Genomic DNA, 25,602 nt, shown 5'->3' with positions numbered 1-25,602 from the left:
TGAATTGGTGTAGAGACGTTGTACAGAGTGAAAGTAATTGTTGATGAGTGGATACTGAATGGAGATACTTTAATGGTGGATAGCATATATCGTCTGATTGAATGTCTGAAATTGGATGAGCTTTATTAATTGTTCCTCCATGTATGCTTGTGTATTGGGAATTTGTTATCCATTAGTAGAGAACACCTTTGATAATTGCACTATTAAATCCTGAGTTGTAAGAGCTCTCAAGAAGATAGAAGGGATTTTTCAAGTTTTTTTTAATTGTCTTTAGGTAGTGTAAAGATCGCACTATTTCTAAGGAAGTAAGGATCTTTCTGATCCAACAAGTTTGCTAAAATCCTTCATCACTCTGAAGGCAAATAAGTTGCCGCTCTATCTGACTTGCTTGCATGAATATAAAAGCTTCTAAACCAAATAGATTAACTGTAGAACAAGCGCATAAGCTTTTACTTCTCTTTGGAATGTGGGTGCCAAGATTGCTATTGCATGACATGAGTATATATTGATTAGATGCTAGACATGAAGAGGCTTAAGAATGAAGTAAAGTAGCTGAGTAGGAGACAATATGCATGCTCTTTCAATAGGTATTTACAATTAGTCATCAACATCCTTGTTGCTTTAGAATTTGATTTCTCCTGATCTTGGTTTTTGCAGCTATGTTCTTGATGGAGTGTCGAGAATGAGGGAGCGACCCATTGGGGATTTGGTAGCGAGTTTAAAGCAACTTGGCGCAAATTAATCCCTAATTACTTTGATGAAAATTAGGAGATGAAAATTGTTGTCTGTTTGAGTTATCATCACATTCTTTGTATCATGATTGTAATATTATTATAGTATAGAGTTTATAAAGTACTACTAATGATTGTAATAATTGTTAGGATCAAAGGAAGTAGTTTCCTGATGTGATCTTGGACAAAAAGGATTTCCCAATGTGCTTTGCATTAATCTGGTTAAGCATAGTTAACATATACCGATTTGATTCAATAAAGGGACTTAATTCAATGGACAGTAAGTTACAAGGGTACGAGCTTGTTGTACTTGGTTTTTGGAAACTTTCGTGCTAATACAACTATTTTGAAATCTATCAACATGCTAACTTAACCTAAATCTTAATGTTTTGAACAACTATTAATATGACTCCAATGTATCAGTTTTTAACTATTAATATAACGCCAATGTATCAGTTTTGTAAACTAAAGTTATGTATAACAAAGGATTTTGGGGGTTGAATATTGGGGGTTGACCAAAAATAGTGACGAAATATTTTCTGTTCAAAATTTTTATAAATTGAACAAAAAAAAAAGTACCCATTCACTCATTGTCGGGTTGTATTAATTGGGTCGGAATGGTATTGTGTCGGGCTTAGTTGGGTCGGGTGGTAACTGGGTCGGGTCACAACTGGGTCGGGTTTAGTTGGGTCGAAATTGGGCTGGGTCGAAATTAGGCTGGGTCATAACTAGGTTGGGTCACAACTGGGTCGGTGATAGTTGGGTTGGGTCACAACTAGGTCGGCTGCTAACTTGGTTGGGTCACAACTGGGTTAGGTGATAACTGGGTGGGCTTAACTGGGTCATTGGCGGGTGAAGTTGGGTGCGGGTTATTTTGGGTCGGAAACAGGTTGGGTTTGGGTCATTGTTCACGGGTGCAACTGGGCGCGGGTCAAACTGGGTCAGCCCAATTCAGGTTGGGTTACCAATTCCACGGGTTAAATTGGGCATGGGTACGCTTGGTCGGAATGGGTCAGCTTCCTAACCGACCACTCTCGGCTCGGAAAAGGTTGGGTCTGGGTCGCATGCGGGTTCACCCGTGGGTCGGTCCAGTTTTTGACACCTCTACAATGTTTTATTCGTGCAATTAGCGCTTCAACAATTTTAAGGGATGAAATTATGAAATATACTTATCAATATCTGTTGACTGGTAATTGGGAAAATGATAGCAAAATGTAGATAATGCATTGAAGTTTATCACCTTGCTTATTGGATATGCAACGGGAAAACAAATCCAGACAAGAGGTCTTGCAAGAGGGGTTACAGCAACACCAATGGCCAAGCCATACCAGGCCAGGAGCAAACAACTTGTGGGATTATTTGTATATTCAAACACATTTGATTAAATCTGAGTCGATTTTTGTGCATTGCAACATCGATTTTTTTTTTGTTAAGCGAGCTTAAATTTTACAGGGATCCCACCCACCAAACAAGAGTATTAGTGTCTTAGATAGCAGAATAGCACCGTATGTTATGATTGAACTATCGAGAAATATTGGAAGGGCTGCAATAATATTGGAATAGCACCCCCCTAGATAAGTAAGAGAATAAAATGAAAAATATACTTATGACGTGTTGGACAAAATTGTTGATGATCATGTAAAACGAAATTCTTGCAAGAAATTCTTATAGAATATAAACAGAGAAATTCTTGAAATTGCACAAAATATACCTGATGTGTTGTGAAAAAGACCGAAAAATATGACATGGGAGTTGAAGAGTTATGATGATCATAACTCACGAGGGATGGAGTTTTTCTCAGGGAAGAAGGATGGGGATTTTGAATAAGGATAAATAACTAGGGGTAGGTTAGTAAATCTACTTTAAATGATGGGTTAGTTACGTTTTAAGTGGATTAGGGCCCTCTAGTATAATTAACCAAATTAGGAGGTCACTTGGTAATAAAAATTTCTTGGTCCGCCACCGAGTAGAAAAACTCAAAGTAGAAGGGCACCATGTAGAATTTCCCTTAATTTTATTAACTTTTTCTAATTTTCTACCTAGTGTAGAATTGGATAATGGATGTTATGGTATGATAAGTTGTTTTTTTTTTTTTAAAAAAAACTTCTAAAGAATTAGGGATAAAAATAACAATAAGACTTTATTATGTTTTATTTTGACACATTAAATATAGAAATTTTAGTAGATTGGTGGTTGAACTCTCACATATCATTTCAAAGGTCATGGGTTCAGCTCTTAGTATCTACACATTGTTAATATTTTTTATGAGATCAATTCCTAAATATTTTATTGGTCTTTATGAAAAAAATATTAAAAGATAACATAATATTTCTATTTTAAAAAAAAAATCTAGAAGCTTTATACCATAATACTTCTCTTCTCCCTCAATCCATTGCCAAATGTATTGACAATATGCATTGTTCATTTTTTTGACGACAATAAAAAGATAAAAGATGTAATTCCTGTAATTGCATGGAGTAAAATTTGTAAGCCAAAATCTAAAGGTGTGCTCGGTCTTCGTAAAACCCTCCTACATAATAAAACCTTCCTAGCAAAATTGGGATGGAAAATTCTCACTGAAAAAGATAACTTTTAGGTAAAAATCATCAAATAGAAATATTTATCAAACTCAAGCTTTTTCCAACGTAAACCTAAGTCAAGTAATCTTCAAATGTGGAGATAAATTTTACTCCAACAAGACATAATTAGGAAAGGGATCCGATGAAAAATTGGAAATGAAAAGTCTATCTCCTTCCGGTGTGATAATTGGCTATCCCATGCCCCCTTGTATCAGATGCTCAAAATTCCTTGTTGCCAAGTGGATCTCAAACTAAAAGTCTACGACTTTACTCTACCATCCATGGAATGGGACTTACTAAAGTTACAACCCTATTTACCAATCCATCTCATTAGTCTGGTCAAAGGGATCCCTCTTCCCTCCTCGCCTACAAGGCCACAACTGACACTCCTATAGTGCTATTTAGGGTTGTACCCTCTCAGGTGACTTTACCGTCACATCAGCTACTTGGATAACTCATGATCTCGATCCTACTGAGGAACATTGAATCTTTAAATGGATTTGGAAACTTGACATACCACCTAAATTACATATTTTCTTATGGCAACTTTGTCATAACAGTATAAGTGTTAGGGATATACTCTTTAAAAGAAAAATTGCTCCGTCCAATTTATTCCCCCCAATGTCATTCCCATCCTGAAACAATTAATCATCTATTTAATTAATGCACTTATGTCAGGAAAGTTTGGGTTCTCCAAGAAACTCGTACATGGCTAAACTTCCACCACAAAGAAACCTCTCTTTTAAAAGTCCTACAACCCCTTAAATTTGATAAAACGGTCATAACCAAATTCATTTTTCTACTTTGGTTTATATGAAAAGAAAAAAAAAACATTATTTTTTATAATGCCAGCTTCAACAATCACAGAATACTCCATAAAGCAAAATTCCTTTTTGACGAATGGACCCTTCGAACATCGCTTTATTCTTGCTATCTTGTAGGTACTCCATTCTCCACTCACAATCAACCACCCCCCACCTCTCATCACAATTCTATCATTCAAGTTGCTTGGGCGCCTCCACCTCCATCCCACTTCAAACTCAATTTCGACGGTTCGGTCTCAAAAAACCCAACTGTTGCGGTGGTTATTATTCGCAATAATAACAGTAAGCTCATTAATGCCACCTCTTACAATCTAGGAATGAATCATGTGTTCGTGGCCGAGGCTACCGTTCTTCAGAAGGGCCTCCTTTTGGTTTCGAAACATGACATCCAGAATATCCACATCGGAGGTGATAATCTCCTTGTTATTAACGCGGTTAAAAAACTATGGAAGACTCCTTGGCAAATACAACTGATCATAGAGGATATTCATTTCACGCTTTACTTTAACATTTTCAGTCCTATCAGATCCATCATGTCCATAGATAGGGATGGCAGGTGGGTATAATTAGGCGGGTTTCGCACCGCATTCGCCCCAGTTGGGGCGGGTATGGATATGACTTTGGTGGGTAGTGGGGGGGGTATGGATACGAAAAGTCAAATCCGCCATGGATAGTGGGTAGGTGGTGGATATGAGGTCACATCCGCCCCAAATCCGCCCGCCCCGCCCCATATTCGCCCGCCCCGCCCCGCCCCATATCCATCCGTCCCGTATAATATTTACTAATTTACCCTTTATAAAATAAAGAATTATGTTCATAAATCTAAAAAATTGTAAAAAATAAAATTAAGAAATATGAATACTAAGTCCAATAGTCCAATAAGTCACATTAAGCATTTTAGCCTACGAAGGAATACTCATCTCATCATCTGATGGGTATGTTATGGCAATGGGTCCTGGACCCGACCCAGACCCGCTAGGACCCGACCCATTTATAAGGGTCTGGGTCCAAAAAATTTAGACCCAATGGGTCCGGGTCGGGTCTGGGTCCCAAAGACCATGGGTCGGGCCTGGGTCCGGGTCCACATATGCTAGACCCAGACCCACCCCATGGACCCATTTACATATTATAATTTTTTTTTTACCTAAACTCTAAAATTTTGTGAGTTGTGATTTTGTGATTTTACGAGTTAATTCTTAAAAAATAATTGGAGAATGCTTTAACCATGGATACAAGAACCTATATATATTACGGCGAAATTGTTTTATTACATATATTCAAAAATGTGATGAAAACTTAAAACTAAGAAGGACCCATTTAGGACCCAGTAAGGACCCATGGACCCGCTAGACCCAGCGGATCTGGGTCTGGGTCTGAAAAATCTAGACCCAACGGGTCTGGGGCGGGTCTGGGTCTATAAAAAATAAATGGGTCTGGGTCTGGGTCCAGGTGGACCCGACCCAGACCCGCCCCATTGCCATCCCTAGGTATGTATCATGTAATATAGAAACCCTAAATTCTTAAACGCCTCTACTTAATACTACAACAGTTCAACACTCTCAGTTCTTCTTCCTCCTTTTTCTTCTTCTCTCTCTTCAAGATCTTCCATTATCAGTTTGATAAACATACAAAAGTTTTGGGTTCTTGATCTTTCCGACCATGCAAGCTCCGACAACCGACAACAGCAAGCTCCGACAACCGATAACCGCAAGCTCCAGGCTACTTCAAATTAGGTATTTTTCCATCTATTTTTCCCTATTACAAAATTTTGTAAGTTATTCCATGTTTAATCTGAGACTCTGAGTTCTTGATTTTATTATCTAAGTTTTGATGAAAACAGGGGTGGATTTACTATGGGTTCACCTGATTTTTGGCAAAAATTTGCCCGTTTTTTTTTTAAAATTAAAAAATATTTTAGATATTAGATATATACCGTATGCGTGTAAAAAAAATATGAAAGAAGCTTGTGTCTCAGTGGTTTTGTATCTTCACACACGCGGGCAGCGGGACCAAAAGGTCTGGGGTTCGAAACCTCAGACAAACCTTTTTTTTTCCTAAGCCTCCTCATTTCTTTTCGACTTCTCCCCAACAACCCAGCCAACATTTTTTTTTCCTCCCAAACAATGAAACAAAGCCAAAACCCTAAAGTAACTCCCTAGCAACGACCCAAAGCAGATCTGACCATCGACGGCCCACGGCCAGTCGGCCACCGTGACGGCGTGATACCGTCTCTTCCGTCTTCCACACCGCCGGCGAACCAGCCGGCAGCAAGCCAGCAACCTTTCCGAATTCCGGCCGCTTGAAAATTGAAAGGTAAAGCCCAAATCCAATTCTCCAATTTTAAATATGAATTTTACTGTTTCAGATTTTAGTCTTTTACACATTAGATGATTAAATGTAATTGTAGTTATTTAATTTTGTTAATCATTTAAATGTTGATTGTTGTCTTGTTGAATAATGATTACTTGAATGAATGAATGTATACTTTGGAGTTTGGATTGTGATTTGTGAATGTTGAATAAATTTTCAATGAATGAATGTATTGTGGATTGTAGATTGTGGATTGGGGATTGTGCATTGTTGATTGTGGATGAATGAATGATTAATGTGATTGAACTTTGTTGTGTTTAGACTCATGGAGTTGAAATTTCTTGCTTGTGTTATTGTGTAGATTGTATTGTGACTATGAAGGGTTTAAATTTTTTTTGGAAAGATCGTGCGGGAACCCATAGTTTGATATTTGAAGTAAGGGTTTAGAATTTTTTTTGGAAAGATTGTATTGTGACTATGAAGGGTTTAGATTGTATTGTAGTTTGATATTTGAATTAATGTATTGAACTTTGATTGAATGTATTTCTTTTTTTTTACCGGCTCCGAACCCATAGGGTTGGAATCCTGGATACGCCACTGGATGAAAAAGTGATAATAAGTTAATAACACCCAATTTATAGTCATCTCTTTTGCATAATAGTGTTAGTTCATCAAATGATTCGGCACTTGCAGAGTCATCTCCTTCTAAGATTAGGAGTCCTCTTAAAAAAAAAAAATTTTCCATGATGGAAAAACTATACTTAATTATAATCTAACATTTGATCTTCTACTATATAATTTTGGAGTCTTGTGAATATAGGTTGAAATCAATTAGGGTATGTTTCTTTAACTTAGTTTTTTTTTTTTTTGGAAAATAAGAAAAATTTAGATCATTAAGAAAAATTTTGAAAAAGTTATAAAGTTGAAAAAAAATTAGGAAAATGTCAAAAAGGTTAAAAAATGCTCAAGAAAAAAGTCAAAGGAAAGGTGTACCTTTTTTTCTTTGAAATGGGTGTTTCTAATAATTAATTTATAGGGTTTTTTGTCCCAAACTACCTTTAACTTTCATGTTTTTGCGAGAAACTACCTTATAAAAAAATTGTTGTCCCAAACTACCTTACTTTTACCATTTTGTTGTTGACAACTACCTTAGGCCGGTTTCCGACGTTGACTTTTGTTCTTTCCGCTTTTTCAATGTCACGTTATATCACTTGACCTCTTCAAACCCTTTTTTTAATTTTCCCCACCCTAGTTTCCTCATTTTCCGGTGTGCGCGCGCTCTCTCCCTCATATCTATGTGGCACTTTGTACCACCAATCCACCATTAAATTCCTCTTCTACTTAACCTAAAATTGAAACAATCACCCTCCTCAATTCCCACAAAGGTAATTTTGTTTTTCCCACAATTTTGAACTGAAAAAACAAAAGTCAATGCTGGAAACCGGCATAAGGTAGTTGTCAACAACAAAATTGTAAAGTAAGGTGGTTTAGGACAACAATTTTTTTATAAGGTAGTTTCTCGCAAAAACTTGAACGTTAAAGGTAGTTTGGGACAAAAAATCCTAATTTATATAATAGGTATATATAGAAAAGGTGGGCGGGTGGAAATTCCACCTAGGTGATGGGCGGGTATAAGTGGGTAATGGATATCCACTTGGGTGGTGGAGCGGATGTGGGTATAGCCTTATACCCACGTGGGCGGAGGTGGATATGGAAACTTGTACCCGCCATGGTTGGCGGGTATGGAAAATTTAGGTGGAGGCGGGTGTGTATATAGGGGTATCCGCATCCGCCCCGCCCATTTGCCATCCCTATTCAGACCATAGAGAAGTCAACAAAGCTGCATATTGAATAGTTAACGTAGGATATTTAGTTCAGTCTAGTTTTGATATTACCTTTGTATCAATTCAGCTCTTCATTCCATTCTTGTAAATGACTTTTTAGGAGTTCTTTTCGTAAGAAGGGTCTCTTAAAATCCTTTTTTCTTACCTTATATATAAAAAATATATATATATACAATATCTATGAAAAAAACACCACAACCAAGAAATTTTTAAAAAATTAAAAGAACATCATAAAAAAGCACTAAAGACATTAAATTACCCTAAAAAAAATGCAATAAATAATTGCAAATCTGTAAAATATCTCTCTTTTGAAAGTAAACATTATAAAACTAATTGGGCGTCATTATATCATCTCTCTGACTCTCTATACATTCTTATTTCTTACATTCATCCAATCCACTTTCGACTTCTCTATTATGTAAAAAGTTCAATTTCGTATTTCCACCATCAATTCTACTTACTTTTCGCAGATAAGAAGAGTGCGAGGTAATTAATTGAAGGATTTTCTCGACGATTTCAAAAATATTGTAAGGTTTACTATCATTAGTTTTAACACTTCAATTTTGTTGTAAGAATTCAGAATTAATTCAATGTTTTGCTGAAAAATAATGGAGATACGCCATTGATTCGAGGTTATTGAACTTTCTGGTTTTCGTGTTTATGCAGTGAGGAGAATTATAATGGGGCTCAGCAAAACTGAGATAAATTTGAGAAGGTTAATTGCTGCGGCTCCTCGACAGCAAAATCAGGCAAAACTAGTTCATGTACTCCCTTCGATCACACTTGCTGATGCACATCTTTAAATGTTAATATATGTTATTTAAGAATTAATGTACTAATTGAAATGAATCAATTCTTAAAGATTTTATGTAATTCTAAATAGTATCAAATTCCAAGTAGGAACATTAGTAAGGAACGAATGGAGGATGCAAATCATGTCGGATCTTGTTGTAGTTAAAAATGCATCTTTAGTTGTTTGTTATTCTGTTGGTGTCATATTTACTTTGGATTATAATTATGCAGTATGTTGCTATGCTTCCCGAATTGTTGGAACAGCTAACTGAAGAAACAACTCCAGAAGGCTTGCCCAGGTCAATTTATAATGTTTCTGGTTCTTTTGTGTAGTCCAAAGTGATTGTTTGTGCAATGTCATAAAACTTTGTCGAAAACGAAGAAGCAAGTGTTGGTTACATGTGGTCAGAGTTCTAGTGAAAATTTTAGAATTTACTAAAATTTAAATAGTTACAAAATAATACCGAAATGTTAAGTAAAATTAGTTAAATATGGTCTGATCAAAATTAAACACAAGACTTGCTTTACGCCAAATGTGAGAAAAGGGTTGGGAGCACAGTAGATAAGGAGGGAATTGGTTGCTTCATTGACGCCCAAGAAAATAGTACTAGGTTTTGAGAAATGCAATTCTGGTTTGTTGCATTTACAAATCATTGAATTGCTTTATTTGTTGAAAACTGACTTCTTGAGCATTTGTATTATTGTGGATGACTATGAATTAGAATTGGGATTAATCTCTTGAACGGGTTAAAATCATGAGTTGTCAAGAGCGCAGCTTTACAAGTTTATCCGTTCATTTACAAGTTGAATAATGTGATATTTCTTAGGCTTTATTTCTTACGGAATTGATTCTTAGCTGTAATGGTAGGCCGGTAATTATCGATCCACCCATAATGACTATCCTTACACATAGTTCTAGTGTTATTCTGTTTTGTACTAGATTGTTTTTGTTGTCTATAACAATAACTTGTAAATCTATCAATATATGTATGATTTTACCAGCTATCAATCTTAACTAATGCACTCTGATTCTGGACTGTTCTTGTAGGGTCTCAAAAGCTAAAGTGAATGATTACTCTGAGAAGATTGAATCTATTGCATGCAAATTAGTTTCAACAGAGGTATGCTTGATGGCCTCTTGATATTTATTGTTTTGCTATGCTTAGTTTTAGCGGTTGTGGTTGTATAACATATTATTCCCTTAGACTGCATAACACCATTAGAGACTCTTGTGCTCTACGAGCATATGATGATAAAATGTCTGTAAGTGTACTTTACTTGTAGCTGTTCATGCTCATGAAATTTCGTGTGATTTTGGTTGACAAGGTGGCTATTTATATAGATTATAGGGGATTCAAAATCTTTATTCGTTCTCTTCCCTGAAAATGAAATCAGTGAATGGATAGCTAGTACTTAGGAGTTAGGACCTCTTTCCTTTTGGACGGCTTCTCCTTGGGTATTTGTTAACCATGTATGTAAAGGTATAATCGGTAATTTGACAGCAAAAGCAATAAAAGTTCCAATATAGAATATAATTTCTAATGCCACGGGAATAATCCCTAGAGCTGGTTTATATGATTTTTATTCTTTCAGAGTTCCAAAAGAGAGAGGCTTGCTATTTAGACCTATTTAGTTGAGAAAGGAGGTACATTGGTATGTCCATGACTATTTGGACTATGAGTAATGCAGGAAATCTTTGTAGAAACTTCCACTGAGGCAAGCCGTCAAAGAATTGAAGAAGTAAAAGTTGCATCCCCGCCAGGACTTAGAAAGAGACCAGTGTATGTAAACAACTTTGTTGATTTGAATGACATTTCATGTGCTTATTCCCAAGTTCCTTCTAGGAAAATTCAAACTGAGCTGAAAGAATTTTGGCGTGTATAGGCCATCCTCATATGTTGAAGACAGATCACGTGATAGTGTTGGAACTAATTCATCACCCCTTGTCCAATTAGATGATGCTGCTCATTCGCATATTGACAAGCACAGGTATTTACATTCAGAACTGTATGTCATAGCCGTGCTTAATTATGTTGATGACCTTCTTAGAAAGTTATTACTGTTTACCTTAGTATATGCTTTTACAGTTTGTTTAAAGGGGCGCATCTACTGTTTCTATGGAGTGTTGCAAAATGGAAAATTTACTATACGCCTCTTCCATTGGTTAGAAGCAAGAGGGCAAGGGGGTTAGAACTTGTAACATTCGGCAACTTTTGCTTTAGATCCATTGGAAAGAGAACACTTCTCTAGTTTCTTTAGTTTGATGAAGGGATAGCTTATCCTCATTTGCAATGCAAAAGGAAAACCTACTAGCCTTTTCCTATTATAGTTGCAAAATTCTGGAGAACATTTGAGGGGTCTTGCAACTTGCCTAAATATCTTTAATTTATTTTATTCTGCTATCGATCTTGGGCGAGCATATGCTTTTTTAGTTTTTTTTTCCCTTTTCTTTTTGTAAGGAAAACATGCAGAAATTGCTAAATCAATTATCATTCAATTAAGGCATTAAGCACTAAAGACAACATGTTTCGTGTTTTTAGTTACACAAAACTTGTGCAAATAAAGCTTATCTTCTTTGTTTTATTCCAGAAAGCTTCAAGAAGACTTAACAGATGAGATGGTGGGAATGGCAAAGCAACTAAAACATAGCAGTCTCCTCATGAGTCAGTCACTACAAAATGCTGAGAAGGTATGCATTCTTTTCTTTGCTTTTTATAGGCCTGCATTGAACAACATAGTTCTTCCCCAATTTGAAGTATCTCCAAAAGGAATGGTACAACATTGTTGTTTTAAGGGACCATTATGTGATGCTTCCGTTGGCGTATCGAAATAGTTTTACAATTTATCACCCTCCAAAGATGATTTACTTGGCTACAGAAATCATCTTTCTATCATCGCTTGAATGAAACCATGAAATTTTCTCAAAATGTCATTTACTTATATGCCATCCTTCTTCTCTCCTATCTGGAACAGGATTAATGACAAACTTGGTTTGGGTTTAAGCTTTTGAGACTTAGAAGTTTGAACTTGTTTTCGTTTGGTTTTGGACTTGGTTAAAAATGGAACCCAATCTGCTAAATACTAAATTGGGCTATGTTGCAAGAGTCAAGTCAAATTGTGTAGCAGGTAAGTTCAAACTGAAGCTTTTTAGGCAACTTGTATATGTGTGGTTGAGGAGTCTAGGTGAACTATCTTCAACCAGGTTACATTTATATGCCCCACTCTTCTGATTGGGTATAGTGGAGATGACTTTTTTACATCTCTCACCAGTCACCACATGAAGTCTTGTCTGATTGCCAGTCACATTTTATGGCCTTTTTCTAGATAACCCAAAAAAGAAAACGAAACAAAAGAAGAAAATGGTAAAATAGGATATGGAAGTTCAGTAGCATCATATTTGTAGAAAGAGTGGACATTAGGTGAACCCCTATCCAAGTTCATTGACTAGGGAAGTTGCATGTTTTGCTGTGTGTTGTGCGTGACAGGAAGGAGCCCAGATTAGATCAACAAAATTGACTCTTGTTAGGGCTGTTGATTCGGGGTTTGGGTTGAGGTAGTTGGGACAATATGTTATTTTGTCTAGCAGTTGCATCTAGGAATTTGGTTATTATCGTGTGAGTTTATCCCCTTTGAGAGCTTTTCCACGGAAATTAGAATGAATTATGAGAAAATTTCAGATGGAATCCTTAATATATTGGAAAAATTGATTCTAATAATCCAACCTTTTGGTGGTCTGTTTAAAACAGTCCCACCTTTTTGATTAACTAAGAATAATCCAACCTTTAGGGGTTATCTTCTCAAAATGATCCTTGTGTCCGTCAACCTAAATAGCCGATAGTGTTTTCTTTTCAGATTTTGATTATACTGCACGCCCAATCCTTCACCAGTTGAACCAACCACCATCCCTACTGAAAATCGTAGTCCACCAATCCGCCCTGACTACTACCATTACCAAAACCAAGCACCACCCACACTCTTATTGCCACCATGAGTGAACCAGCCCCCACTATGCAAAATTGGATGAATTGCAGAAAATTTGATCAACGAAGACAATTAAGCATTGTTATAAGCATAAACAACTTCCATTAGAGCAAATTAGGATTGGGTATCTCCTCAAAAATTTCAAATTTAGAGAAACTTTGTTCATTGAACTTAAATATGAAAGTGAAAAAAACCGGTGTATTTAACATACAGAATAGAACTTCGAAAAAGATGAGAAACAAAAAAGGATCAAAAAAATAAAAACATTTAAACTCAATGACTATCATTGCTTCTCGATGTTCCTCTGGAGGACTTTTCATCTCGTTTGCACCCCCTTACAAATCTAGCTGCAACCTTCTATGGTGGTGCATGGAGGTGCTGCAGGCGCCAAGCGACAGTGAGTGCTCCACTGCTGTGGTGTTCTGAGATGGCAGCAGTTAAGACTTTAAGAGGCAAGGCAAGTGGAGCAAGAGAGAGGGGCTTTTGTAGAGGGGAGGAGATAAGGATTTTAATCAAAATTAAAAAGGCTAGCCCAATTAGAGAGACACTTATCACATTTTACTTATTATCCCGGATTCCCGGTTACTAACAACTATAACAGGTCAAAGGACCATTTTGAGAAGATAACTCCTAAAGGTGGGATTATTTTTTTTGTTAATCAAAAGGTCGGACTATTTTAAGTGGACCGCCTAAAGATCGGATTATTAAAATCAATTTTTCCTAATCTATTTGTTAGATGAGTTTAGAAGTCTTTGTGCAGAGAACTATGTTTTGCTTGCTTTTGCAGAATAAAGCCTTTTCCTTGTACGCAAACAAAACCATAATCTTAATGCTATGCTTTTGCTTCCAGCATTATTGTGGAGCTCCTTTAATTTTAAATTTTTTTTAAGGTTAAATTATGCTGTTTGATCATGGTTTTGCTGGCTACAGATCCTTGATTCAACTGAGAAAGCAGTTGAACATAGCTTAGCAAGTACCAGTCACGCCAATGTAAGGGCTATGAACGTATTTTCACAGAGCTCAAAGACTTCATGTTTTACATGGCTTCTTATGTTTTCTATGTTATTGATCTTCATGATGGTGGTTTTCCTTGTTCATATTACTTGAATATTACGCTACCTGTTAAAAAAGATGCTGCTGTAGATGCAATCTGTAAATATAATCTTTGTAAAATTGACCGTTGATTTGCTTGTATGCTAAAACCATTTCTTGCTCTTGTACATTCACTTGCTCATCATTTACTTTTCGGTTGCTGGTAAATTACGATTGAACATGCCACAATGTTTTCTGGTTTCAGTTCCGTCTTAAGTGAAATATTGTGAAAGAAATTCCATCCCAAACTCTTTCATCCTTCGCTCTGTTTTAGGTTGTTTATTCAATTTTTTCCTTAAAAGTATTCAGCAATTGATGTAGGAGGAGACCCAGTGACATTTACATCTTCAGGATTTAGATGATCTTTTTTTTCCTTAATAGTTTCTAATCAAGAGTAAATAAAGCTAAGAACTACAAGATCAAAAAATAGAAAAGATACAAAGAATTCAAAGGTATAGAAGATCTACATATTGGGGTAAGAGATACTTCCTCTTTTTTTTTTATTTTTTTTTTTAATTTTTAAAGTTGGAACATATGGGGTCGCACGGTATTTTAATAGATTTGGATAGAGACAAAGAAAGATGTAATATGATTACGTACCCACGTGATTAGGAGAGAGAAAAAGAGAACTCATTTATCATCCAAATAGGGAAGTGTTACAACTGGAAAAATGAAGGTAGTGCATTATCTAAAAAGAATTTCGATACAAAAATACTGCAATTTAGAAGAATGAGGTATTCTAGTAATAAGTTCATATAGATGTTCCCTTGAATGAGATCGTTATTCATTATTACATCTATCTTAGCGATATATTTGGTAGGTGGTATTAAATATCGATAATGGTAAAGAAAGCATATTGTAATTTGTAAGGAAAATCCCCTAGGTACTCTCCTCATCATATATAATATTAAAGCAAGAAAAAATTAGCTTACGTGGAAGCCTCTTATTCTCTCAAGCCTCTCAGTGCTCCAAGGTTTTTCAACCACTCTCATTTACTTGCCACGTGTCATTGATTGAAGTGACAAAATAGCAAATCGTGGTGATTGAATTATGTAGGGCAACCGTATATATTGCAATGAAATTTAAGGAAGTAAATCATTGACTTCTACAAGCTAATCCGTAATTATAGCAAAGTGGATATTGATATACATCTCACACATTCTTAAAAGTTAAAAATAATAATCTATGCTGATTTGTAAATCAATTGTTTCTAATAATAACTATCCCCTAATTTCAGCACCATATATTTCTATCTGTATTATAAACCGATTGGCAAGTTAATTGCATAATGAATTCTTTCCATAATACAAACCCTAATTTAAGGGCAATAACTTTATACCTTTGTAGTATAAATATTTGCATCACAATCAACAACGCAATAACGTAACAATGGCGACTGTATTCTTCATGGATCATAATGACAAAAAAATCGGAGGAAGGAGCCCAACAACGAGGAGCAGCGAGCCACCGAGACAACCACCAAGACAACAAAGGAATCAACTTTGAGTCACGATCAACAACGCAACAATTAACAACCTCAACACTATAGCAGCTGCGACGACGACACAACGACAGTAGCAACGACGGAACATGGCAGCAGCGCCGGAAAGTCAGAGGAGCAAGAAAGAATTGATCCAGTAAAATGGGGGTTCACTAAATAATTAATAATCATGTATTTGAATGTTTTTTCTTTCTTTTGCTTATAGTAGTTGTCTTGAAGATATTTCAGATCAATTAAAAATCTAAATTTACAATTTAGTTTTTTTTTCTTATTTCTTATTAATAAATACAATCATATAATCTCTTATTTGTAATTTCTTAAGAAACATACTAGAGGTATTTTTAGGCCCGTTTTGTAGAAAAGGCCATAAAAAAAACTCCATGATTCATCATATGCTTAATTTATATCAACATGCAGCTTAGAATAAATGCAACGAAACAAACTACCACTGTGTTCCTATTAAGACCAACTATTCTTATTATATGATGAAATTAGACAAATTTGTAGGTATTTATGGCAATATAGTCAAGGAAAAACATTGATCAAATGACCTATGAGAATCAAAAATTTGGGTACTGAATATCCATTGGATATTTATACAATTACACATGCAAATAGGATTAGTGATTGAAATACAAGTTTTAGATTAGAAACCTAAAATGCATTGGAAACCTGTGATCAAAGCTTACCTTTTGATCTTTTAGAATGAACTTAATAGTCAAGACTCAATAACTCATTTTTCTTTGTATTTCTATCAAGACATTCAAACCGAAAGTAACTGATTTTCTTCATGTCATAGAAATATTTTTGTTAATATTTGGAGAGATGATAGAAATTTTCACCACAAAAAAGAGGGTTAGATATTAGAGAATTTTCTAGGGGAGATGATGAGAAGTTTTTACTTCAAACGAGATTTTACTTCAAGTGAGCTGAGGGCTTGAGGAGAGGGAAGAAGAGAAGACAAATGGGGAAAAGGCTCATGAAATGATAGAAAAAAGAAGATGGACGGAATTAACTAGGCAAACCAGAGTTGCTACTATACATGCAATATTAAAAAATCCTAACTACAAATATGAGGCAGAAAAAAGCAACTATTGATTTACATTTAGTTTGTGCATCATCATACCTATAATTCCTTTAGGTTGTGTTTTGAATCTTTTTTCGAAAAATAAACAATGATACTGCATGTGTTAGCAATTGTGTTATCAATTAGTCCTTTTTGCTACAGTCAATTAGTCCTTTTTACTACACTAATTGAGAGGTGAATCAACAAAATGAGTTAATTATATATCAAAAGAGGAATTTATAAGTATTCACTTTTAGATGGTCTATAAGAGAGTAAAATTGTTGTTGATAGATTAGAAGTTATTGAATTAGAAAAGTTGTTAATTTGTCTATGCACTTTGTTTTCACAGCTTCTTTTTTCTTTGATGTAAAAGATAATCTTGAAATGTAAATCATATGGAGAACTTATAAAACACACATACATTATACAAGTACTGTGTATTTATAATTGTTTACTATACAAAATTATCATTTTCTAAATTATTCTTAATATTAATTAAATTGTGGTGGCTTAATATATTCTAAAATTGTTTTTAGGAAGAAGCTAATGAGTAAGGATTATTTCAAGTAGCAACGGGGAATAAGGTATTTAGGTAAAATAGTAAAATGGGAAACCCCGTATGATACTCATTATGTCAGATGGAACGGGGAATAAGGTATGATACAATATATCATCGAAATTGTGGCAATTTTAGATAGCAACGGGGAATAAGGTATTTATACCCCATATGGTACTTATTTCGTCAGTTGGAACAAAAAATTTCTTATGATGTTTCAAAAAATACACACAACTCGGAATTAGGTATGATACAATATATCATCGAAATTGTGGTATTTCATGTAGCAATGGGGAATAAGGTATTTATACCCCATATGATACTTATTATGTCAGTTGGAACAAAATTTCGTATGATGTTTCAAAAAAGACAGTTTTTTCGGCCCTGTGTTAAAAGTCAAGGACAATCCCTATTACATGGTAGGTTTATCTCCCGAAACCAGTTCTTAGTCATGGATAATTTTACGTAGCCATTTCTCAATCACGAGTAAAAATTGCCTAACAGTACTAATTTATGAGAAAGAACATGGAAAGTCCAACACTTTAAGGCCATTTCGAGTAAAAAATGAAGATTGTAATGTGGAGAGGGTTTCTAAGACAATTGACCCCTAAGTGGTTACTGGGATAAGACCAAGTTCGTGCAAGTTCTCTTCCTTTTTGAAGCAGTTGAGATCATTAATTTACCTTTGTCATCTCAACCCTTAGATGATGGCTTTGTGGGGCTACTCCAAAATTGGTATATTATATTAAATCATGTCATCACTTTATTAATTTTTCAAAGAATTCCCATGCATAAGTTGTTAGCGGTTCAATTACATCGAAAGTGTGGAGAAAATATGGAATTCCAAAGTTCCTCTTAAGGTGTTGTTGACTTTGCTTATGACTATGTTATTCCGTTCTTTTTCTACTGCAACAATTGAGCTTTCACGTTTGCCAATACACTATTTTAACTATCAATATCTTTAATTACTTTTTAGTAAAATTATACAAAATCGATATTATGAAAGTATATATCGAGACGAATCTAACAAGACCCCACATGACAATATTTTTCCTTACATAAAAATCGTAATAAATAGTGAAAGGTTATGATGGTGAATGGATAGTGTAAAAATCTCATTTTGCAATATTATAGAAATAGAACGGAGGAAGTAACTTCTTAATAAATTTCGTTTTGCATTAAAAAGAAGTCTTCCAAAACATATGAGTATCATGTATATGTTAAACAACTTTATAATTAATATAAAGGTGTATATCTCTTAAACACAAAGTTTTTTTTTTATCAAGTTAACGTAAGAATCATTTACATGTTTTCATTGTAGCTGATATATAAACATTGTTATTATACTAAATAGTTCCCGTGCATTATGCACGGGCCTAAAACCTAGTTATCATGATAATAAGATCTCATTGTGATTTTCTTCTCAATTTTATGTTTCCTCTTAATACCACATCTAAAAGTGGTAAGGGATGTTAATACAAATTTATGAAGAACAACACATGTTTGAGCATGATACTTCCTCAGTTTTTTTAGTTGTCTCATTTGCTTTTTGAACATATATTAAGGAGAGGAGAGAGAAATACAAATCAAATGGGTAAAATATAGGTTAACCAAATGAATCACCTTTCAAAAGTGTCATTTTTCCTTAAGAAGTGGCTAAAAAAGGAAATGGATCAACTAAAAATAAAATTTTCAAAAAATTCAACGAATCCAAAAAAAATCGGAGGTAGTATTTCATCTCCATGGACATTGACATGACTTATTTCTTATAAAAATATATTGAAAGTCAAATGGGCTGTAAATGTGGTGTCGCCATGTCGGTTGTAATTTTGGGAGACAGTAGATGCTATTAGTTGCTGTGGTTCATGCAGCATTCTTTGATTTTGAGCTGTCCAAATTCAAGCTAAAACCATTCAAGCTCTTGATATTAGAGACAACATAGTATGCTCAATTTCTTGATATTGGAAAATTTAACCTAATTCGCTAAATCGCTAATTTCTTGAGATTGTATGCGGGGGAGGGGGGATCACAATTTTTCCTGATTCGCTCAACAGTTTGTGAACTGCAATCCCCAACAATGCGAATTGGTATGTAAAAGTGGCATACTTCAATGCCAATTTAACAAAATTAGGTAGCAAGTTGCATGCTTGTATTCACTCTTATACCACAAATTAGGTGACCTGGTTTATCAATGAGAGCTTTAAAACAAGGCCCAATAACCCCAATCTCCTGTAAAGCTAATGATGAAATATCGTTTTTCTTTTTGAGGGGAATGATGGAATATCGTTTGATCTCCGGACAGTGCCGGAGCAGCAAAGGTCTGAGCTCCTGTACACCTGAATGGTGTATTGGTGTATGTTAGTTGTTTGATCTTTGATCATGAGCAAAGTGATCTTGTAGGAGATAATATAAGTTTAAAGCTTATATGGTGTATCAGAGGAATTCTTACCTGTTTCTCAAAGAGAATACAACCACTGTATACCTTAAAGCTGAGGATCACTAGAATAACAAACAGAGGTAAAGCTTTAGACTAGTTTATAAGTGAGAACATTAGCAATCCAGCATATAGAAAACGGAAAAGACAAGAGCGAATAAATAGAGGAATGACCTTAAATCTGTAATGTAGGAGCTGATGTCTACACTATCCACTTCTGTTTTACCAGAACCTTTTTCGACTTGTTGAATTCCCCCTGGAGAAACAAGTTTTGCAAAAAGGCCAAAACATTTTAGATATTATTCAATTTTATGATGTACTTGGTAGGTGATATTTAATGGTGGTAACGGTAAATGAAGCCTTAATTCAATGTCCATGGTAATACTTGTCCATCCTCAAAATATCTCTATTCTTCATAAATTTCCATTACCAGAGATGACAAACTTTAGAGGTGGTATTAAGTGGTAATGAAATTTTATGAACAAAAACATATATTTGAGGACGAAGTTTCTTTACATTATTTGTACATTCATTACCGTTACCCTATTTATTATTGGGTACCAAACATGGCCGTTAAAATAAGAAAGTATTTAGTGTTAGGTGAAAAGAGGAACCTTTAGAGATATTGAAGCTGGATCCGCCAGCCTCACTCAGCTTAGTGAATGGTAGAAGGATGTGCCCAATAAGAGGATCATCCCACTCTAGAGATTCCCACCATTCTCGATCTGCTGTAATCTCTTGAAGTAAAGCCGGTGCAAATCTTTCTCCATTCTTGTGTACGGATATGGAGAGAGGCAGTCTCTTCACTCTCGGACAGTCCTTAATAGTGATCTGTTCAATAGAACCAGAAGTTGGTAGTGTGTCTCCATGAAAGAAACTTGTGAGACATGGTAGATCATCCAACTCGAATGCCCTTAAGTTGGGAAGTTCATATATGGTACTCTCTTGTCCCTCAGAGAGACTGAGACTGAGAGTGGGGTGATGCTATCATCATCTCCCGTAAGTTCTGGCAACCTGCTACTTTAACTTCTCTTAAGTTTCTCAGATGATGATGTGGTATGCAGCTACTCATGAATATCTGCTTGATTTCTGGACAATATTCAACAACAATTTGTTCAACAAAATCTTTTCCGAGTAATCCTCCACGACAAATGCCCGTCAACTTTGGAAGGTGTCTCAATCGCAGAGCTCTCAAGTTAGGAAACCAATCACTTTCTTTTTTGACATTATCATCATTATCTTCAATAATCCTAATTCTTCGCATCCTTCAACTTCGAGCTCTTGGAGGTTATCAAGGTTGCCATGTAACAAGTTTGGTGTGAATAACTTCTTGATTTTGGGACAATATTTGATCACCAGTATCTTAAGATTGGAAAAGGCACCTCGTTGAAGAGCAACTCCTTCCTTTACTAGACTCGTGAAATCCTGCAGATCAGTCAGAAATAACTCGTTAATGTGTTGAAGCAGTACTACAGAAGCAGCATCGTCAGAGTATGATTTTGGTGACCATGTGACTTGTATCACTCTGCAACGCCTAATCAAAATCTTCCTCAATTCTGTTAAACAAGTTAATGATGGAAGGGCATCGATCAAGCTTTTTGCATCCAGCTCTGAGTTATGAATCTGTAAATTTTGAATATTTTCAGGAAGAACAAAAACATCCCCTTTTCTATCACTACCGCTGCATAGTATCACTATTCGTTCTTCACTTGTGCAATAGTCGACTCTTTTGTATTCACCTTCTCCAATGACAAACTCATAGTAGTCTAGCTGTCGAAAAATGTGGAGTTTTGACGTATCTCTTAAAGCTGCTGACATCAGATACCCTACATCCTTCTAGTCTCTCCAAATAACCCAGTTGTATAATATCATCACCTGAGATACTCTGCACATCTGGATCAAGTATAAGGCATTGGATATGAGAGAATGCAGATAACGAACTACTGAGTAACTGACACAAGTCCTTGCTCCCTTCTAAATCAAGAAATCTAAGGTCAAATAGCTGCTCTATCCCATGGGGTACATCTTTCATTGCCCAGCAAAAGCTGAAGTCTAACTCCCTTAATTTGGTAAGCTTCTTTAGTGAAGGCACAAAATGCAGACGCCTGCAGAATTCAAGTAGAAGAGTCCTCAGGTTCTCGAGTTCTGAAATTGAGTTCGGCAGCTTCTTGATGCTGGTTCTGGATAAGTTAAGCACCTTCATGGACTTCATATGTAGAAAGAAAGAATCCGGGAGTTTGGTAAACGGGTTTTCCTGGAGCAATAAGGTTGTGAGGCATGGGCACATTGGTAATGTTCCAGGTTGAATCTCTGACAAGGAATTACATTAAAGAAGCCTTATCAAGATCCAGTGTCCATCTTCGTCCGCTAGGAATTCTTCTTAGCTTTGCACCGGCTGCTATCATGAATCGTGGCATTACATTGGTGATTCGAATTGCCATATCTCTGATGAAATTGTGCATCTTCACGCATTTACTATCATATCTCTCCAATAAGCACACATTCTCGAGTTTATTCAGCATGCTGTGTCCCTTATCAAACTGCTTTTGCCAATTTTGTATTGTATCCAAAAGGCCTTCGGAACGGAAAAGCACAATCAGCTCATCTCGTGTTATTTCACCATATTTAGGATACAATGCGAAACATTGCCTCAGCTTTGGATCTTTCAAACAGTCATAACTAAGCTTCAAAACTGGAAATATATCTGTTTCTATCACAGCTTGTCCTTCAGTTGAATTTTGCAACTCCTCTAGAGTATTGCGCCACTCTTGAATGTTATTTACTGCTCGCATGCTTCCTGCCATAAGAATCAAACTAAGAGGAAGACCAACTCATTCAGCCGCAACTAGCTCTGCAAGTTCTGATGGAATCTTATCTCTCCTGTCAAACACCTTGGCAAAGAGCTCCCAAGCTTTTTCCTTTGAAAGCGGATTCACCTTGATAACTTCCTCACATTTCATCCTTCTGCACACATCTAAAGATCAACTTGTCAGGATCAACTTGCAACCATTCTCCTCTCCTACAGGAATACCAACTTCCTCTAATGGGAAATATTCCCATACGTCATCCAAGAAAAGGAAAACATTCTTTCTCTGCTTCAACTCGTAAGATAAAGATGCTGCCTTCCTGATTGCATTCTTCTCTGTTATAAGATAGTTCAAATCCATTGCTTCAGCAATTTTGTCCTGCAACATCGGCAATGTGATGCCATGTGACACTGATACCCAGTATATGCGCCTAGAACATTCAAACAGCTCAAGTAGCTCGTTGTGAGTTTCTTTAAGCAGCATAGTTTTCCCAACACCACCTGAACCATAAATGCCTATTATGGATATGACTTCCGCATTATCATTATCCTCCATCAGCCATGACATGACTTTCCTCTTATTATCATGTAATGTGTTATCATTTATCTTAATGTCGGTTGTTACTAGTGCGACACTAGAACTTCCATGATCATAGAATGTAAATCCTTGAGGAAAACTTCCCTGCTTAGTCAGCTCTCCTATATGTTCAGTCAACCAAGCAGTCTGATTTGTACTGTTACCACCCCATTTTGATGCACTCAAATTTTTGCCTCGTAGCTCAAGACGTTGTAGTTGATCCACCACCTCTTTCAACCAGTTATCAACCTCCCTCTTTCGTCGCTTTCCTGGTTGAAGCTCCTCTTGTTCTATTTCATTGTTTACATCTGCTGCTCTTGCATGTAATGCCCTAGCTTTACGCTTTAGCTGCTGCGGCTTATGATCTTGCACCGAATTACCTTTCAACCAATCCATTATGGTGTATAGAACAACCTGATAACAACAGAAATATATTATAACAAGAAAACAAAAGGTTTAAATACCCATGATAAGGATTTCTATCTCAAGTCTTAAACTTACAACTATGCTTGTACAAGGTAGATGAGGATTGTACAATATATATTACGTCATTCCACAATTACGTTCCTTTTTTTTTTTTTTTTTGCTGAAAATTCACACAAGCAAACAAAATTATAACTCACCTTCTTTGAGTAGTCCCAACTAATGATTATATCGGAATTCCTACCTCTATAGCATCTTCCCAAAGAGGTAGTCTTGTGTCAGTGTGGACTTGATCCACACTAACATAATTACTGTGGACCAAAATCACTTATTTGACATAATGATCTCTCTTTATTCTTATTATTATTTTTTACAATTTAAAGTTACACTAGTCTATCATTATCTAACATAGTGACAGTTTATTCCCATACAATGACTCTTCATCACATTATATATCATAATGAAAGTTACACTTTTCAACATAGTAACTTTTATCCATATAATTTATATCTACTCCTTTTATATATATTGTTTTTCTTAACATAGTGAACTTTTTTTTTTATAGATCACATATGCTAGAATTAGTTTCACACTAAATTTAGTGTAGACCAGATTCATATAAGTTTTTTACCTTCCGAAAACAGTTATTCTCCCGTTTCATAATTATAAGGCATTTTAGCTAAAAATACATTTGTTTCAAAATATAAGGCATTCTATAAGACCAATGTAAAGCTAAGATTGTAGGTTATTTTGTATTACCAATACAATATTTATTGTCAATTCTCATTACTTATACAAATCAAACTAAAACTAACTAAATTCTTGATATGTGTAAAAGTGATTTACATGCCTTATAATTTAAAACGGAGAGTATTTTATAGTTAATAAAATATTAAGTATGAAAAGACAAAAAAAAAAAAAAATCTTTTTTGGAGGATTATTGCTTTTCTCTTTCCTTTTAGTCATCCCTTTTCTTGAAAGAAGATAACCAAATAATGGCCCTATTGAGCTTTTTCATCAACTTTTAGTCGTGTCATGGGTTTTGTTTACACTCCACGGCCTGAGAAATATTTACTATCGGAAAAGAGGAAAAAACGAAGTCTTTGTCTAAAGAAATGCGTTGAGAAAGGGCGGATGTATAGAACATTTCAACGATAGTACTTAAAGATAACAATAAATAAATGAATAAATAATAACAACAACAACAATATCAATAATAATAATAATAAAGACCAATGTCTATAATTGTCATTTTATATCATAAAATACTTATCAACTTTTATCAAACAACTAAGTATTACCAAACACATTTATATAAACAGCAGTCAAATCTACAGTCAAATCTACTGAATAAAAAAGTTGAAACTCTAACAGCTAAATTCTAAACTCTATTTGCCAAACAGGACAATATGTGATTCCAAGTTCCAACAAACAATAAGCATTTCAATATTGCTTGGAGATTATCAGATTATATGGTTAAAAAAAACATGGTACAAATCATAATATACACACAACTAAGAGAGTCAGAAATCATCCAACTATATGAGAAGTTAAGAAGAAGATAGGAGTAGCAAATGAAAGGGAATCACAGAAGTAATTATACCTTTTGCAGCAACAAAAATATTACACTTCAATTTCAGCATAATGATGAATAAGATAGGTTTTTTCAGCTGTTTGTTTAATCTGAGTTATGAGGCTTTGCAATAGAGTAGACTTTAGCAACAGTAAGCTCTCAAGTCAGCTCTTGTTTTTCTTGGTCATTCTTCTATTTCAGATCAGTTTAGGAAGGGCCCTGTGACACTGACTCGGTGACTCATACGCATGGAATAGAAATTTCCACCCTAATGTTTATAAACTGATAGCTTCTCTTTTCCCTTCTCTACTGTTGTGAAATTGGTAGATGGTGGACTAGTGTTTATCACAAACACAGCTCAAAAAACATAAAACGCGTGAAATTAATGTATATTATTTGTTTTCTAATGAACATATGAAACTAATGTACATCAACTATTCTTCAACGAACATCGATCTCGACGATTCCCCTTTGTTGACCTTTATCTTTATGTTTCATAGTTTGTTTATTGCA

At 35.3% G+C, this 25,602-nt stretch overlaps 3 protein-coding genes across 7 annotated transcripts; 1 reads left to right on the top strand and 2 right to left on the bottom strand.

Moving 5' to 3' along the window:
- Window positions 1–6,194: 6,194 nt before the first annotated feature.
- On the top strand, window positions 6,195–15,911 carry LOC104893693 (hypothetical protein). Of its 5 annotated transcripts, none has more exons than XM_048644536.2 (9): window positions 6,195–6,447; window positions 8,759–8,815; window positions 8,955–9,052; window positions 9,312–9,379; window positions 10,129–10,201; window positions 10,770–10,861; window positions 10,965–11,069; window positions 11,670–11,769; window positions 15,501–15,911. In XM_048644536.2, exons 3-9 carry the CDS (start codon window positions 8,969–8,971, stop codon window positions 15,657–15,659), a joined length of 681 nt encoding a protein of 226 aa, XP_048500493.1. In that variant the 5' UTR covers window positions 6,195–6,447; window positions 8,759–8,815; window positions 8,955–8,968; the 3' UTR covers window positions 15,660–15,911. The 5 variants fall into 5 exon arrangements, with proteins under 5 accessions (XP_048500493.1, XP_048500494.1, XP_010678129.1 ...); XM_048644537.1 differs by lacking the exon at window positions 15,501–15,911 and adding an exon at window positions 13,952–14,135 and having other exon boundaries at window positions 6,198–6,447; XM_010679827.3 differs by lacking the exon at window positions 15,501–15,911 and adding an exon at window positions 13,992–14,281 and having other exon boundaries at window positions 6,200–6,447.
- A 4,990-nt stretch (window positions 15,912–20,901) lies between these two features.
- On the bottom strand, window positions 20,902–22,514 carry LOC104893743 (probable disease resistance protein At4g27220). Its single transcript, XM_048645423.2, has 3 exons — window positions 22,103–22,514; window positions 21,536–22,020; window positions 20,902–21,480 (listed from the first exon to the last, which is right to left on the bottom strand). Exons 1-3 carry the CDS (start codon window positions 22,512–22,514, stop codon window positions 20,902–20,904), a joined length of 1,476 nt encoding a protein of 491 aa, XP_048501380.2.
- Window positions 22,515–22,691: 177 nt separating this feature from the next.
- Window positions 22,692–23,767, bottom strand: LOC130591412 (disease resistance protein RPS5-like). The gene has a single exon (XM_057394726.1). It carries the CDS (start codon window positions 23,487–23,489, stop codon window positions 22,692–22,694), a length of 798 nt encoding a protein of 265 aa, XP_057250709.1. The 5' UTR covers window positions 23,490–23,767.
- Between the last annotated feature and the right edge of the window lie 1,835 nt (window positions 23,768–25,602).

Source organism: Beta vulgaris, chromosome 5, assembly GCF_026745355.1.
Source record: "Beta vulgaris subsp. vulgaris cultivar EL10 chromosome 5, EL10.2, whole genome shotgun sequence".
NCBI classification, from domain to species: Eukaryota; Viridiplantae; Streptophyta; class Magnoliopsida; order Caryophyllales; family Amaranthaceae; genus Beta; species Beta vulgaris.
The sequence above is the reverse complement of the archived record's forward strand: the minus strand, read 5'-3'. Positions and strand labels throughout refer to the sequence as shown.

Excerpts from the sequence above, each read along its gene's own strand:
- LOC104893743 (XM_048645423.2), bottom strand. The coding sequence starts at position 22,514 with ATGGCAGGAAGCATGCGAGCAGTAAATAACATTCAAGAGTGGCGCAAT. Across the intron at positions 22,021-22,102 it reads ACGATTCATGATAGCAGCCG|AGATTCAACCTGGAACATTA; the intron begins GTGCAAAGCTAA and ends ATTCCTTGTCAG. Across the intron at positions 21,481-21,535 it reads AGAGACTAGAAGGATGTAGG|CTAGACTACTATGAGTTTGT; the intron begins GTATCTGATGTC and ends ATTTTTCGACAG.
- LOC104893693 (XM_010679829.4), top strand. The coding sequence starts at position 8,969 with ATGGGGCTCAGCAAAACTGAGATAAATTTGAGAAGGTTAATTGCTGCG. Across the intron at positions 9,053-9,311 it reads ATCAGGCAAAACTAGTTCAT|TATGTTGCTATGCTTCCCGA; the intron begins GTACTCCCTTCG and ends ATAATTATGCAG. Across the intron at positions 10,202-10,769 it reads GCAAATTAGTTTCAACAGAG|GAAATCTTTGTAGAAACTTC; the intron begins GTATGCTTGATG and ends TGAGTAATGCAG.
- LOC130591412 (XM_057394726.1), bottom strand. The coding sequence starts at position 23,489 with ATGGATTGGTTGAAAGGTAATTCGGTGCAAGATCATAAGCCGCAGCAG.